This window comes from Arvicola amphibius, chromosome 7 (assembly GCF_903992535.2).
Source record: "Arvicola amphibius chromosome 7, mArvAmp1.2, whole genome shotgun sequence".
NCBI lineage: Eukaryota > Metazoa > Chordata > Mammalia > Rodentia > Cricetidae > Arvicola > Arvicola amphibius.
The window spans coordinates 46,808,348-46,821,391 of record NC_052053.1 but is presented as its reverse complement, the minus strand read 5'-3'; the positions used below and the strand labels follow the sequence as shown (position 1 = coordinate 46,821,391).

The 13,044-nt window shown below is 50.0% G+C and overlaps 1 protein-coding gene across 1 annotated transcript in view; it reads left to right on the top strand.

The window, feature by feature from the left end:
• Cfap77 (cilia and flagella associated protein 77) overlaps nucleotides 1-12,753 on the top strand; it is a 125,279-nt gene extending 112,526 nt beyond the window's left edge. The window contains exon 6 of the mRNA XM_038337364.1: nucleotides 11,861-12,753. Within this exon, the coding sequence (XP_038193292.1) occupies nucleotides 11,861-11,983 (123 nt within the window). The 3' untranslated portion in view covers nucleotides 11,984-12,753. The remainder of the gene's footprint in view (nucleotides 1-11,860) is intronic.
• Nucleotides 12,754-13,044: the final 291 nt, after the last annotated feature.

Sequence of the window (13,044 nt, the reverse complement as noted above, 5' to 3'; positions counted from 1 at the left end):
GGGTGGGTGCTGGGCGTTGAATTCAAGTCTCCTGTTGGCAAGCACTTTACTGACTGAATCATCTCTTTGGCCCCAGAGTCTCCTTTTCAAAGGCCCAGTAGCCCGTGATTTCGCCTGGCCCGGTGAGTCAGCAGATACAGAGACACAGACCTGGCTTTCTGTTATGACTTTGCCACTTAGGAGTGGGACCTCTTCAGGCTGGTGCCTGTCTCTCTGCACTTCAGTTCCCTCTTCTGTCAAGTGAGGGCAGCTCCTCTTCCAACCCATCTCTACTTGTGAGTCAGGGCTAGTGTGGTTCTGAGCTGAAGGGAGCCCTTGTTGGGAGGCAGGAAGTTTGTTTGCACAGCCGGGTCGGATGTTCTTTGAAGCCCCAGCGTGTGTCAGCAGGGAGGATCGGATTCTGTGTCCTTGCTCCATCTATTTTTGGAGCCAGTAGCAGAATAACAATTTAGGGGACCAGATGTCTCAGGAGAGATTGTTCTCCTCATTAATTACTTAAACCACAACCTGCTACATCACAGGGGAGGCTCTGGCCTGCTCGCCACAGAGGTCTTGCCCAGACTAGTGTTCTGCTGGGGCCTCTGACCTCCAGCTGCCCTGAACTTGACAGAAATTACTGGCCTGGGACTGATCCATAATTTTCAAGTGCCTCTCATTAGAGCAGACAGCCCCTCAATCTTTACAGCGGGATCCCTCTCCCAGTCACCTGAGCAGTTGTCACTTAGAAAACTCAACAAAACCTCAGTGGCTGTCGCCACCCCCCTATCCCCACCCGAGTTCTTCGGCAGATTCTCTATCTTTTTTTTTCTACTCTGGCTATTTTTCCTTCAAGCCTCCATTTGCCTTATCAGGCTTCAGACCTGTCTCCGGAAAGCTTGGTATCCAGATGGAGACAGTGCGTGGCTAAGGAGGAGGAGCCAAGTCTCAGGGGACCCAACAGTGGGCATGGGTCAGAGCCTGGGAGGCTGGTGGGCTCGGTGGAAACGCTGCTTGGCCTAGGAGTGTGCAGCATGGCTATGGGTTTGAGTTTTTCTGGCCATCGCAAGTGTGGGAGGGGCGTGTACATACATACACACACACACACACACACACACACACACACACCACTGCCACCCCAGCCCCACTTCGACTCTGGCGCGGTTGTCCCAGCAGCTGTGAGATACAATTTTGAAGCTTGCCGCCAATCCTGCTTGCCCTGGTCCCCAGAGGAACCCCACTGTGACGGCTTAAACTCCCCATCTGCAGCAGAGGTTCAAACAAACAAACAAAAGAAAAAAAAAGGGAGCAGGCAGAGGAGGAGGAGAAAGAAACACCCATCTGCCCTTGACCTTGGGCAGATACACCTGGCAGCCAAAGATCACCTGCACTTGCCTGACACTGCGTGTCTTTATATCTTCTGTTTTTCATACAAAAGTGGGGCTGGAGAGATGGCTCAGCCTTTAAGAGCACTGGCCGCTCTTCCAGAGGACCTGAGTTCAAGTCCCAGAACCCACAGGGTGGCTAACAATTCCAATTCCAGGGATCTGACACTTTCTTCTGGCCTTTGCCAGCTCTGCATGCACACAGTGCACAGACACACATATAAACCCACACCCATACACACAAAATAAAAATAGACCTGTAAATGCTGTCATGCCTGTGTTCCAGTCTGTAGCCACTTTCTGTGATGATTTTCATACAATCCTGTGGCTCCGAAGCGTCTACAAATTGATTCAGGTAAATCTGGAGCACGGCTGTTCGTGGACCCCAGCCCACTGTAGCGGCTACTCGGGCACCCAGCCTGTGTGATACGGACTGGGCCACTGGTGAGCTGAAGACATGGCTTGATTTGATTTTTAGCTCACTGGGATTTAAAGAGCTGTAAGGGGTGAGGGGCTGACTTGCTGGGAGGGGCCTCTGCAGTGTCCCTTAAGCAAAGAGAGTATCCACTGCCTCTGTCAGGCTCCACTGGCCTAGGGGTGAGCTCTGGATTCCAGTATTCATTCCATGTTACCCTAAAGCTGCCTCATGTAGGACTCTCAGTGAACATTCTGGAGTCCCTCTAGGTTCCCATGTGACATGAACCCCCTGACTCGTGGGGCATGAACAAGTCCTACCTTAGAGTCCCAACGCCTCCAAAAGTGGCCCCCATTAACTCCTTACTAACCACTAGCATGTGTGTGTATGTCTGTGTGTGTTGTACGGGGGGAGGCACACTCTCCTGTGTCTGTGTGTGTTGTACAGAGGGGAGGCACACTCTCCTGTGTCTCTGTGTTGTACGGGAGGAGGCACACTCTCCTGTGTCTGCGTGTGCGCCCGTATGGAGGGCAGAGAATCAGCTTCTTCTGTTCCTTTTTACCTGATTGAGACTATCTGTCCCTGAACCCAGAGCTCACCAGTCCAGCTAGACTGACTGGCCAATTGAGCACCCAGGATCTGCCACGTCCACTCCCCCAGTGTTGGGATCATGGCTATCACAGCTGGCTTTTATGAACCTCAATCCAGGTCCTCACACACGGGCAGCGAGCACTTTGCTGATGCACCATCTGGCCAGCCTTCCGTTTATTGCCACAGTGTGGTCTCACTAGCCAGCACAGGCTGGTCTCAAACCCTCACTGCGACTCTGTTTCTCAGTTGCTGGGATGGCAGGTGTTCCTCATTGCAGCCAACCACCAAACATTCCTGCACTTCATACCAGACACTGTTATTATGATCCAATGGGCCTGGAGTGGTGTCCTCCTCTCTGTATGTCACTTCCAGATCCCATGTCCCTGTCTGCTGGCCATGGAGGCCTCCACTCTGGCAGCTGCCTGCTCATTTCTTCTACCACCACAGGGCACACACCCCTTTCCCTGGCCAGCTCTACCTCATCTATGTGGCTCCTCATACATGTCTCTTCTGCTGGCACCCCCATCCCAGTCCACGTACTTTCTCACAGAATAGACTTGTTCCAAGGGGGGAAAATGTTTTAAGTGAGGTGTGATAGTGCACACCTGTACTTGATCTTGGAAAGCACAGTCAGGAAGATCAGATGTCCAGGGTCATCCTCAGCTAAAAACATTAGTTCAAGGCTAGCTTGGGCTAGATATTGGGGGAGGGGGTTTAAAAAAGAATGGCAAGGGGGAAGAGGATGCAATTATATTTTCAAAAAACACTTTTTAAAAAGGGAATGGTAAGCCGGGCAGTGATGGCGCATGCCTTTAATCCCAGCACTTGGGAGGCAGAGACAGGTGGATCTCTGTGAGTTTGAGGTCAACCTGGTCTATAGAGCAAGTTCCAGGACAGCCAGAGCTACATGGAGAAACCGTGTCTCGAGGGGAGGGGGGAAAAAGGAATAGTATATGTGCTACAGTTGTGTAACTTGGTCTTGTGGGTCTCCTAACAGTGGGAGCAGGGGCTGTCTCTGACTGTTGTCTACTTTTGGGACTCTTTCTTCCTATTATGTTTCCTCATCCAGCCATCATAGAAGACTTGGTACCTAGTCTCACTGCAGCTCCATATACCATGGCTGACTGATATCCGTGGGAGGCCTAAAGAGAAAGGGAAGAGGAGTGGATGGGAGGGCTGGGAGGAGAGGAGGGAGGGGAATCTGTGGTCAGTACATAAAAACAAAACAAATGGATAAGTTAAAAGGGAATGAAAAAATAGTCAAAATTTGCAAGAGGAGCTAAAAGAGATTTAGAGGCAAATTGCTGATGCTGGCAGAGCGCTGGCGGTAGGAAAACATTCTGATCAAAGGGTGATTGGCCAGGCAGACAACCGGAGAAACTGGGAAGAGAAGGGCTATTGATTCGCAGACGCAGGAAGAACCAAGACAGTGAAGCCCAGGGCAAAACTATGGGAACATCAGCAGCATAAGTGTGGAACCTGTTCCCCAGAGTGGCTGCCTGCAGGTGGAGCCCAGGGGAAGCAGGGCAGCTGAACTCTGGCCCCAGCTCTCCCCAGCACCCCCTCTCTGCCCCCGGAGACTCAGAGACCTCCTTTCCGATTCTGGACCTGGGTTCTCCACCTGTGGTGTATTGTATTCCCAAAGTCTCTGCCAGCCCCGAATTCCTGGGAATCTTTTACTCGATCCTGCTGTGGAGAACAAAGGGCATTGCCTACGAGGGGATGGTGATCCCTAAACACGCTGGGGACAGATCTGCCCTGGTGTCTGCCATCAGCTCCCTGCTGACCCAGGCCACACATGTTTTCTTTCATTTTCTTTAATTTGCCCAAATTCCTCTCACCGCAGACTTTAGGTTAATTCCTCCTGTCTGGGCCATTTCTCTTCTTCCTTCCCAAGGGCAATGTTCCTCATCCTCTCTAGAGACTTTACCCACCCTCATAAAGTTAGAGTCCTTTGTCCCAGATCTCATTTAAGAGCTCTGGTGTAAACTGTAATTCGGCAGTTGTGCGCTTAGCAACTGTGTCCCTGGGCAGGGTGGGCAAGGCTTGTCCTGCCTTCCTCTATAGGCACCAGAGTGCAGACTCTCAGGCCCATTTTTAGATGTGTGTGGTGCCCTGCCTTTAAGCAGAGCCACACCTCTGTTGGCCAGGGGTAGGGTTACCAGTTTGCCAGTTCCCACGCGGCTAGTGAACCGTGGCAATGCCTCTTATTTACCTGCATTGACCTCAGAGTGGCTCAGAGCTCCATTCAGCAAAGCTGTCTCCTGCCAAAGCCATTACAGTTTCTTAGCTCCAGGCGGAGACAGACTGCAGATGGCTTAATTTAGAAGCATCTCAGAAGGAATTCCTTACTCCACTGCCCTTCACCATTGACTCCATTTGGTCTCAGGGTCATGCCCATGCAGGGGAGCTCAGGATGATGCTTAATGGGGTGGCAAGTGGCTCCTTTGTGAGGGAATCCATTGGAAAAGGCAAGAGCTTAACCCCAAAGCCTACCTTGAACCTCTGGCCCTCCTGCCTCTGCCTTCCAGGGCTAGGATTTACAGGAGTGTGCCATCATGCCCAGTTTATGCAATGTTAAGGAGAACCTAGGACCTCAGTCATGCTAGGCAAGCCCTCTACCAGCTGAGCCACACCCCAGCACCCATTCACTTTCCAGAGGCCTATGGAGCTGGCTTCCAGGAGAGTCAACAGGCTGGCCACTAAGCAGATCCCTTGAGCCTCACTCCTCAGGCGACCCAAGGCCAGGAGGTATACATAACTCCTTCTGCAGACACTATTTCCCTTCTAAAGCCTATCTTCCCTTCCCAATATTCCCAGGTCCACCTTCAGTGGCCACCTGAGGTCCTTTTTATCCACCCACTCCACTCTCTATTGGGTCCACCATGTTTAAACGACTTCTCCAGGACCAGGCCGCGTGGTGAGAGAAGGACCAGGCCTTAAGGAACCCTGGGGCTACAGGTGCACGCCCACCCCAGCTCCCGCCGTGGGTGAGTCCTGTACTGGCTTATAGTGGTGTGCTGTGGCTTGCCCAGGGCTAGCCTGGTGCTACTGAGAACACAGCAGGTGAGGCATGCCTGAGAAGGGCTTCCCATACCCCACACATCCAGTCAGCAAGCCCAGGGCAAATGGAGCTTGGATTGATGACCGGACCGGTAAGACATGTGAATTTAGCTGACCTGGTGGTGCGCACCTTAATCCCAGCACTCAGGAGGCAGAGGCATGAGATTGAGGCCAGCCTGGTCTACATTGTAAGTTCTAGGACAGGCAGGGCTATGTAGAGAGACCCTGACAAAACAAAACAAAACAAACAAACAAAACAACAGCAGAGACGTGCGCTTAACTATCGCGGTAGACAGTGATTAATAAATGTATTCTAGATGGATGCATTGATGCATTAATGCATTGAGGCATGTTTCTGCTTCAGTGGGACTGTTTGGTAAATGGAGTTTGCAAAACAAACAGGTCTTTGTGTGGGAGTGTTTGTGGTTTTCCAGTTTCAATTTAAATATATATATATATATATATATATATATATATATATATATATATATAGCATGTGAGTATTTTGCCTGTCTGTCTGTAAGTGTATCACTTGTGTGCTGTGCCCTTGGATGCCAGCAAAGGACATTGTATCCCCTGGAATTGGAGCTACAGTTGGTTATGAACTGCCATATGGTGCCAGAAACCAAACTCATGGTCTTCTGCAAGAACTGTTGAGCCATCTCTCCAGCCCCATTCACCTTCGCTCTTGAGACAGAGTCTCTAACTGGGAGCCCCAGATCCTGGTTCTTTCTCTCTAGCATTGGATTATGGTCATGTCCCCCCACCCCTGGCTTTGCATGTTGGTGCTGGGAATCCAACTCAGATCTTTATGCTCAAAAGGCAAACAGTTCACCAACTGTGGAGTTCTGATTCGGCTGCTGTGATAAAATGCATGGACAAGCCGGGCAGTGGTGGCGCACGCCTTTAATCCCAGTACTTCGAGGCAGAGGCAGGCGGATCTCTGTGAGTTTGAGGCCAGCCTGGTCTACAGAGTGAGTTCCAGGACAGCCAGAACTACACAGAAACCCAGTCTCAAAAACAAAAAACAAACAAACAAACAAACAAACAAAAAACCTGACAAAAGCAATTTTAAGAGAGAAATAATGGTAGGTCACAACTCCAGGTGACAGTTCATCCAGGTGACAGTCCATCGTCACTGGGAGTTTAGGGTGAGAACCTGAGGCTGGTTACATCCACAGTTAAGAGCAGAGAGGGAATGAGCACATGCTTGTTAGTATTTGGCTCCCTTGCCACATTTGAACAGCTCAGGATCCCCTGCCTAGGGAATGGTGCTGCCCACCAAACAGCTCAGGATCCCCTGCTTAGGGAATGGTGCTGCCCACCAAACAGCTCAGGATCCCCTGCTTAGGGAATGGTGCCACCCATCAAGGGCTGGGTTTCCCACGTCAAGTTATTTCCCACAGACAAGCCCCCAGGCCAAACTGATTTGGACAATCCCTTCTGAGAGTCTCTTCCCAGGTAACTTCCTGATTCAGTACACCAACTGTGTTATCTGCTAGGGTTTTACAAAAGAACATTTCTAGCAGGGTTTCTCTGTAGTATGTGAGTCAGCTGAACAGCTCCGTGGGGCATCTGTCTCCTGCAGCAGTGCCCAGAACTGCCTTGAGACCTGTGTTCACTTTCTGAGGCTCCTATAACAAATCAACCCAAGTTTGGGGGTTAAACAAGAGAAATGTACTCTCTTGCAATTCTAGAGAAGAGAAATCCAAAGGCAAGGTATAGACTTCTTTTTTTTTTTTCTTTTAAACACTGCTTGGCCCATTAGCTCTAGCCTCTTACTGTCTAACTCTCACGTCTTGATTAACCCATATTTAGTAATCTGTGTAGCACCACGAGGGGTGGCTTACCAGGAAAGATTCAGCATGTCTGACCTGGTGGCTGGCTCCATGGCGTCTGTCTCAGAGAGGAGAGGCATGGTGATTGCCTAGACTTCTTCCTTTAGGGGAGAACCCATCTTGCCTCTTCCTCTAGGCTCTTCTGGCTCCTGGCATTTCTGGGCCAAGGTCCAGCATTACAACCTCTACTCCACCATTTCATGGCCTCCTCTGTGTCTTTTCGTCAGGGATGGGGAAATGGCTCAGCTGGTAAAGGTATTTGCCTCAGACCTCCAGACTCATGTATAAAAGCCAGGTGATGGTAAGATAGGCAGAGACAGACAGACCCCCTGGAACCTGGAGTCACCTGTGGGGGAACTCCAGAGCAGTGACAGACCCTGCAGCAAACAAAATATGGGAAGCCCCTAAAGACCCACACTCAGGCTGTCCTGTCATCTCCACCCTCATGGCACACGCATCTGTACACACACACACACACACACACACACACACACACACACACACACGGTGTAAAAACCAACCAACCAACAAAAACACTATTCTAGGCTGGGGAGATAAACGTCTCAGTGGCTAAAGTACTTGCTGAACAAGCCTGAGTACTATGTTGGAATCCCCAGGACACACATGAAGAAGCCAGGTGTGGCGGCAGGTGCTTGTAACCCCTTTGCTGAGGAGGTGGAGATGGGTGGATCCTCAGAGCTCCCTCGCCCGCCTACCTGAAATGGTGAGCTCCAGGGTCAGTGAGATGCCCTGCCTCAAAAACTGAAGTGGAGAGGCACCGAGGATGCTATTGTCTGTCCTGGCTGGCTTGGAACTCTATCCTCCTGCCGCTGCCTCCTGAGTGCTGGGTTATACGTGCCCAGCCATGCCCACATCTTTATTTTTCTTTCAAAATTTAATTTTTCAGAGTTATGAAGCCACATGTTGTTTTCAATTTTATTATTGCATGTATGTGTGTGATGGAGATGTGTGTGGAGGTCCGAGGACAACTTCGTGAGGTGGGTTCTCTCCTTCCACCTTCCTGGGGGGGGGTCCCCAGGTTGGAACGTAGGTCATCAGGCTTGGCAGCAAGTGCCTTTGCCCCTTACCCATCTCAACATCTGTATTTATTTAATACAAAGTTTAGATGTTGGAGGGATGGCTCAGTAGGTGAGAGCAATTGCTGCAGGGCTGGAGAGACAGCTCAGTGGTTAAGGGCACTGGCTGCTCTTCCAGCAAACCCAAGGTCAGTTCCAGAATTTACATGGCAGCTCTGTAGCTCCAGTTCCAGGGGATCCAACGCCCTCTTCTGACTTCTAAGGGCACCAGGCACATGCATGTGGTGCACAGACATGCATGTAAGCAAAAACCCACATACATACATAAATAATATTTTTAAAAATTAAAAGTACTTGCTATTCTTGCAGAAGACCAGGTTTCAGTTCCCAGCACCCACATGTGAGCTCACAACAGCCTATAGCTTGTGTTCAAGGGGGTCTGACATCCTCTTCTGGCCTCCACTGGTACTACATGCACAATGCACATACATGCAAGGAAGGCACTCATATATATATATAAAATAAGAGTAAATAAATATTTAACAACAACAATAATAAAAACAAGGTTTCATTAATTTTCCCTGCTGGCCTCAGTTCTGTACTCCTCCCACCTCAGCCTACCCAGCAGCTGGAATTATAGGAATGTGCCACCATACTCCACAGAACACTTTTCTTGGAAGAAGGGAAATTATTTTTTACAGTGACACTATAACAACACGGAAAGTTATTTTGCATAATGTTAAGCATTTTGCAAAACTGTGCATAAGTTATTACTATTATGGAAACACACTTAGGAATAAACTGCTTATATTTTAAAAGGCCAAATGGACTGATAACCAGTCACTAGGGACAGAGCTCCCATGCTCACAATGCCTTGTGGACACGGGGAGACTTAAGAATGAGTCACCCCTCAGCTGGGAGCTCAAGGCCCGGAGACTCACCGTACCACCCTACCACCGAACCGAGAAGCTTCAGCTGTCTTTTGGAAGCAAAGGGTTTCTCTGCCATCTGTGGGGCCAGCCCTAGATCCGGCTCTGCTCTGAGGACTGGTTTCCTTGCACGTTGGGCACCAAGCCAGAGACTCCCCCACTAAGTTCTTTCTTCTTCTTTCTGTCTAATATGCCATCCTCCTTGCTGGTTCCTTTCTCTCGCCTCTTGCTGCATGATGGCTGTGAGATGATGCTAAGACAGCTCAGCTAGGGACGTGCCTGCTGCCAAGCGTAAGGACTGAGTCTGTATTCCCAGAACCACTGTATGGAAGCCAGCTCTGGTGGTGCACGTCTGTCACCATAGCCCCGGGCAGGGGACGCTTCAGAGGCAGGTAGACCCCTGATCTAGCTAATTGGTGAACTCTGGATGCAGCGGGAGACTCTGTCACAAAAAGATAAGGAGGAGAGGCTGGAGAGGGAGAGATGAGTCAGCAGTTAAGAGAGCTTGCTCTTCTTTTTTTTTATTTTGTTATTTAAGATTTATTTATACATATACATGTTAGAAGAGGGCATTAGATCTCATTACAGATGGCTGTGAGCCACCATGTGGTTGCTGGGATTGAACTCAGAACCTCTGAGTTCTGAGTGCTCTTAACCTCTGAGCCATCTCTCCAATCCTTAAGCTTGCTCTTCTTTAAGAGGACCCAAGTTCAGTCCCCAGCGACTCATAACCACCTGTAACTCCAGTTCCAGAGGATCTGATAAACTCTTCTGGCTTCTGCAGGCACCAATGCACACACAGAGAAGCTTCTAATCCCAGACAGATACCTACAAGGCTGACACTGGCCTGGCTTCTCAATGAGGACCTCATGTCTGAGGCCCTGCATATCTTGAAGCCGCCAGCACCGACAGTACACAATGGTGCTGGTCCTCTACTTGAGTCACCCCATCCCATTTTGAGCTTGAGATATAGCTGAGCTGGGTAGGCGGGCATGCTCTGGCTTTGCCTAGGAAAGCCCTGTACATCCTTCCGGCTCTCCCCAAGTCTCTTCTCCAAGCCCTCTCCTCTGAACCCACCAAGCTTTGGGTTTAGGCTCTTATCACTGTATCCACCCACCCTCGCTGGCCATAGGAAATAGCCTGGAAGTTGTTGGGAGCCACTTGCTCTCCTGCAGGGCTGTCAGTTCCAGAAGGGCAGATCCAAGTCTTCCTTGATCATGGTTCTGCTCCTCTGTCTTCCCCAGAGCTGCGTTCAATCTCTAGGAATGAATGAGCGAGGGAGTGGACACACAGGATTTATCAGTGGACAGCTAGAGCCTATGCTCTCCCTACCCTGGGGATATCTCAAGGAGGAATGCCAAGTTGGGGGCTTCGCACTGGTCGGTGGGGTCACCCTGCCTTTGGGACTAAGCAGCCCCTGGGCAGCAGAAGAGGAGGCGGCTTCTCAGCTTGCCACTGCTTCCAGAGAGGCAAGCACGAGCTGAGCAGCTGCTGGCATAAAATCCTACCTCCTTTTGGTTTTAGATTTAAAATTTTTATTTTTAATGTGTATGAGTGTTTTGCCTGTATGTATGCCTATGTACCATGTATATGCCTGGTACCCAAGAAGGCCGGAAGAAGTTGTTGAGCCCCTGAGACTGCAGTTACAGGTCGTTGTGAGCTGGGAACTAAACTAAAGTTCTCTGCAAGTGCAGCCAGTGCTCTTGACTGTGAGGCTTCTCTGCAGCGCCCCCTCCTTGGTTTTGAACCCAGGGCCTTGCACAAGCCAGCACTCTCTGCCTGGGCTACACCCCAGTGTCCCATGACAAGGTCTCTTCTTGAATTTGTCTCCCTTCTACATTTATTTTGTTTTGTTTTGCGTAGCCCAGGTTAGCTTTAAAATCATCGTGTAGCTGAGGAAGATCTTGAATTTCTAATTTCTCTACCTTTGCCTCTCAAGTACTGGGATTACAGGCTGAGCTTTATTTGGTGCCAGGAATGAGACCCAGGACATCTAGAATGGTAGGCAAGCACTGAGCCACATGCCCAGCCCTCCTATGCTTTCTGTTTGTTATTGTCCTGCACTGTAAGGCGACATGTCTTTGCACTCTGGCTTTGGTACTCTTGAGGGTCTTGTTGTCCAATTAGGAGAGGAGAAATGAGATTGTCCCCTTGGGGAAAGAATGGTGTGTGTGTGTGTGTGTGTGTGTGTGTGTGTGTTTGTCAGCACATGTATAGTGGGCCTGTGGAGGAGCTTGCTGGAACCAGTTCTTAGGTCCCATCATGAGTGTCCTTGGGTCTCTCTGGCCCTTCTTGGAGGGGGTTTAAATGGTAGACGCTCACCATGTGAAGGCAACCACACGTTAGTAATGTCAACTCCAGTCACTGTTGGGTGACATCTATCAGACATATATCTCCCCTAGCAATAAGCTGGAAAGACCCTACAAGCTACCACCTGGCAGCCACGGTCACTGCTGCCTTTGCCCTGTCTCCGTCAGGCCCAGAGCGAGGGCTGGCACCGTCCTGCCTCCCCTTTCACAGCTGCTTCCATTATTGCTCTGGGATTGAGGCTTGGGGAGGGAAGGGGGGACCAGGACTGCCTCTGTTGACTGAGTCTCAAGCATCTGTCCTTTCCCTCTGTCTACAGGTGGGTCCCCATCTTGCTACATTCCCCACGGAGGCCGATCGCCAGCGAGCTCTTAAGGCCCACCGGGAAGAATATGCTGTGCGCCAGGGCACCCTGCGGATGGGCAACTATACCCACCCCTAGCCCTCCCCACAGGGGAGCCTCCTCGATGCAGTAGAAAAATCCCCAAAGAACTCACTTTTGTCCCCCAAATTCCAAGAAGACACACACATATTTTGACCTAGCTTTTTGTCACAGGGACCGCAAATTCAAGTCTTAGGCTACTTATCTTTTTTATAATAACCCCGAGCCCCCAACCCTTTTTGTCTTGTCTTACCCCCAATTTCCCTCTGCCTAGGGAGCCCCATCTTCCTCCTCACTCTCTTCCACTTCCTCTCCTCTTTCCCCCTTTCTCCTCTCCCAGGAGCCCCACTCTGCTTCTTCACAAGCCTTATTTACAACATAAACCAAAATTACAACGAAGTTTTAAAATAAAAATAAATAAATCCAAGCTATGAATCAATTTCACAGCTCTGTCAAAAGGTACCAAGAAGGCCCTGTGTTTTTCCTACAGAAAGTATAACCCTGGCAAGCTTTGAAAGCCCTCCTTTCATATTCCAAACATGAGTTTTAATTGCCCTTCTGGGGATGTCTGGGGTCTCAACATGGCAGGATTCTCTCTCTGGGACCCTGGCAGCAGGAAGAGCCTGTGGTTCATTACTCAGGGCCAGCCCCCACCCCCAGTGCTGTGGCCCTGTCAATCACACAGACTAGCATGGACTTCTTCCCTTGTGCAGGGGTAGGGATCCGGGGGACTCCAACAGAGGAATAGCTCCATACCTGAATCTCATCTTTCCCCAGTGTCTTCGATGTCTCTTCCACAAATTACAAACTGGTTTATTTTAAACATAAAAGATGACTTGAGTCTTTATTTGAAAGCAAAACTGTAAAGAGAAGGGAACTAACTTCAGATGTGGGAATTGCTACACAGAGACTTTCAAGGTATGCCAACCTCCACACCATGCCCACAGAGCCCTCTTTCAGACAGGCCAGTCTGGGGGCTCTAAGAGCCTGTCCTAGTCAGCATTCTATGGCTGGGAAGAGATGCCATGACCACGCAACTCTTATAAAGGAAAGTATTTAGTTGGGGCTGGCTTACAGTTCAGAGGTTTGGTTCCTTGTCATGATGGCACACAGGCAGACAC